General features: G+C 30.3%; 2 protein-coding genes across 2 annotated transcripts in view; both read left to right on the top strand.

The window, feature by feature from the left end:
* The window catches only part of LOC125874936 (protein BEARSKIN1-like), an 18,082-nt gene extending 16,613 nt beyond the window's left edge, over window positions 1-1,469 (top strand). The window contains exon 3 of the mRNA XM_049555990.1: window positions 797-1,469. Within this exon, the coding sequence (XP_049411947.1) occupies window positions 797-1,315 (519 nt within the window). The 3' untranslated portion in view covers window positions 1,316-1,469. The remainder of the gene's footprint in view (window positions 1-796) is intronic.
* A 908-nt stretch (window positions 1,470-2,377) lies between these two features.
* On the top strand, window positions 2,378-3,187 carry LOC125874942 (NAC domain-containing protein 96-like). Its single transcript, XM_049555995.1, has one exon. It carries the CDS (start codon window positions 2,378-2,380, stop codon window positions 3,185-3,187), a length of 810 nt encoding a protein of 269 aa, XP_049411952.1.
* Window positions 3,188-3,625: the final 438 nt, after the last annotated feature.

The following is a 3,625-nucleotide window of genomic DNA, read 5'->3' as shown; positions in this document are numbered from 1 at the left end:
TAAGCATGTATGGAAGCTAGTCAAAGTAATCAAATGATCCTTATAATAATGATTAATTAATTAGTGAATAATTTCCCCAGGATTGACTTTCTTGCCACAAAATCTTTGACTGTCAGGAATTCCCTGCTTGCATGCATGCTTCAAGGAATTTGTTATCCATAGTAATAATCTCAGTTCAGCTGAATTCTTGAAATGGTACAAGAGGTTAATAAATAAAAAAACTTATATAGTAGGACAATTTTAATACAAGTAATTGAACATCCCATTCTAAAAGATCTGATTTCTTTTCATATATGGACCAAATTTCTTTTTTAAAATGATGGTAGTGGTGGAATTCAAATCCAATATTTATATATGTTCTATTCTAATTATAGAAGTGTGTGTGATCATATATATTGCCATTTAAAAATTTAAATTATCAGAAATATCTTATTTTTAATTGCTTAATTTTATTATGTCTCAGCAAGAATATCATTCTAAGAAATTTTATATACATGTCCCATCATATTCAACCTGGTCTTTTAATTTTTCATAAGCCAAATTAATTACTAGAAAATAAATAATTAGCGACGAACAAAATTTTATATCTAAATAAAAAAATCCATATTAATCTCATTTAGCTAGGGATTAGTGACAGAGTATAAGAAAATTCAATTACCTATGAGCTCTTTAGTTACGAATTAGCTAGAAAATATCAATAAATTCCGTAACTAATTCCATATTTTCTTATAGTGATTGTTATATATATTGTTGATTATGTTTTTAACAATATTATGTACTTTTCAAATGTGTGTAGGAGGATGGCTGGGTGATATGTAGGGTATTCAAGAAGAAAAACCTATTCAAAATAACTGGAAATGAGGTAGCCTCATCAAGCCATCACCACCACCAACCAATCAACAACTTCACACACAAAGACAATCATGATCATAGCCCATATCTACTACACCAATTACCACAACACCATGACCACCATGACTTAAACTATTCCCAAATCCCAGTTGCTACTCTGGCTCCACATGAGTACTATTCACACAACAACAACAACATTGAAGTAGCACAAAACTTGATCAAATCAACATCACTGGGATATCATCATCATCATCATCATCATCCTCATGAATTCTCATCGTCAGGCGCTGATCAATCAGCGCCTTGTGAGTCTGGCTTAGAAGTAGCAAGCAGTAATGATCATCAATGGGGAATTAATATTGATTCATCTAAAGTTTCATTAGGGATGGGATTTGAATCTAATCAAATCAATCATCAACTTCCTATGCGCGGAGAAATGGACTTTTGGGGTTATGGAAAATAATACACATGACACAACTATTAGTAATTCTTTGTAATAATATATATATTGACATTGAAAGGACATATATATATCACTTAATTAATTATACTTAGCTTGTTATTGTACCTGTACTATATATTATATTGGATGTATTCGGGGGAAAATGTATGATTGATTGTATGTCCTCCTTATTTTATGTTACTGATTTATATATTGGAATGTAAATTTTCTTAAAGATGATCAGATTGAATGATTTGCGAAATCAAACTAAATATTCAATCTACTGGTCTCTTACTAAATCAAAAATGATTTATATAGTAGTAATTAATTAACGATAATAGTTTAATTGATATGTTTTTCCAATTTATCCATCCAAATCCGTCAAAAATCCGCTCATAAAATTATAATCCGTCCAAATCCGTTTCAATTTGAGTTGATTATTAATCTGCTTATTTATAAATTAGCTCAATTCATAAATTCATTATTTTTATTAATTCATATTTTTATATAATCATAATAAAGAAAAATAATAATTTTATAGAGTACTAAAAATAATAAAAGAAAAATAATAATTAAAACCCAGTTCATAAATATTGATTTTATCTTATTATGTGACAAAAATTCACAGGGAATTGAATTCAACAACTTACCTAAAATAACAGCTCCTGTTAGCATCAATATAACGCGGGGATATTTTTACCTAAACTAACCTAGTTCATTTGTTTTTTTTCTGCAGTTAACGGAAAAAAAAAAGTATCTTCAAAGATATTTTTAATCTTCTATAATTCAATATTACTAATTTGTTAAATCAAGTTAATTATAGGAGAACGCTTCAAAAAGTGGGGCACGTGGTCCTATACAAATTAGAAATTGAAAATAATTAATTAAGGAAATAAAGTAACTTGAGAAGTAGTAATTAAGTAACTTTAGTTTGTTCAATTACGGTTATAGTAGTAATTTAGGAAATAAAGTAACTTGAGTTTGTTGAGTAATTTGAGTTTTTTCCATTAGGGTTATAAGATGTGTATAAATAGATAACTATCTTTGTTTAGACTTCATAATTCACATAATTAATTAGAATCAATGTCGAAGCCAATGGGAATACGTTTTCATCCTACTGATACGGAGCTAATCAACTATCTTAAGAAGTTTTTCAAAGGCGAATTATCTTTGAATCAACAATGTCCTATCCAGTTTGCGGATATATATGGAGATCAACCACCATGGGAGATATTTGGAGCTAATTCTGAAGAGAAGTTTCGTTACTTTATTACTCCTTTGAAGAAGCGGAAGACTGAATATAAAAGGTTTTCTCGAATTTCTGCTAAAGGGACATGGAAAGGGCAAACCGGGGAACATCTTATAAGGAGGAATCGTACGGCGCCTGTGGTAGGATTTAAGAGAAATTTCAAGTTTGAAACAAGTGAGTGTGGCCAAGATAAAACTTGGTTGATGGTAGAATATCATGTCGCGGATAGTTTCTTTAAGGAAAATAATCATATTCTTAAAGAAGATTTTGTAGTGTGTCGAATAAAGAAGAAGATGAATAAAGAGAAGAACGCGGATCATGTTATGGAGGAACAAGATGGAGATGTTGCGGGAATTATTGATCCTATGTTTCTTGAACCTAATCATAATAACTACTACTCCACAACGGAAGATCAAGTTAGGGTTTGTGATGAACAAGAGGCTACAACTTCCTCTTTGCATGGAGATCAAAACAGTACTACAATGGAGAAGAGAGAGACAACGTTGGAAGTAGAAGAAGACCACGGAGTTGATGATATTAGAAGCAACAAATTTCAGGAAGAGATGTATAGAACATTTGAGGACATTCCTGTTGATATTCTTGACGATTGGTTGCAGAATTCACACGTTCTACAAGATATATAATACACATCAAAATATTTATATACTTAATTAGTTCATTAAATGGATTATGCAGTTAAAAAGAATTATTGTATATAGTTAATTCAATTTACAATTTTGTCAATTATTTTTCTTATGGAGTACTTTTTAGGTGTTAACTGTTGCATCTAATCATACAATTTTGAATCACATGTACTGCTCAGCCTTTACAGATCGAGGCTTTGATCACATTGTTTGGTTATCTGATATAGAGTCGCAGCTGTAGTTTAGCATGGCAGTTTTATTACTTGCTTGCAGATAAAAATAATGTCATTGTTTGCACATTAAACGTGAACTTCCTAACATTGTAAATGTATATATAGTTAAGAGTTCCTAAAATGATGATCACTGGTGGTTTCATTAACTAGGACGACAAAATTCGCTCATAAAATTATAATCTGTCCCATTTATTCAAGTTTGAGT

Source organism: Solanum stenotomum, chromosome 8, assembly GCF_019186545.1.
Source record: "Solanum stenotomum isolate F172 chromosome 8, ASM1918654v1, whole genome shotgun sequence".
Lineage (NCBI taxonomy): Eukaryota > Viridiplantae > Streptophyta > Magnoliopsida > Solanales > Solanaceae > Solanum > Solanum stenotomum.
Note: the sequence above shows the minus strand (reverse complement) of the source record. Positions and strands in the feature narration are given on the sequence as shown.

Excerpts from the sequence above, each read along its gene's own strand:
- LOC125874942 (XM_049555995.1), top strand. The coding sequence starts at position 2,378 with ATGTCGAAGCCAATGGGAATACGTTTTCATCCTACTGATACGGAGCTA.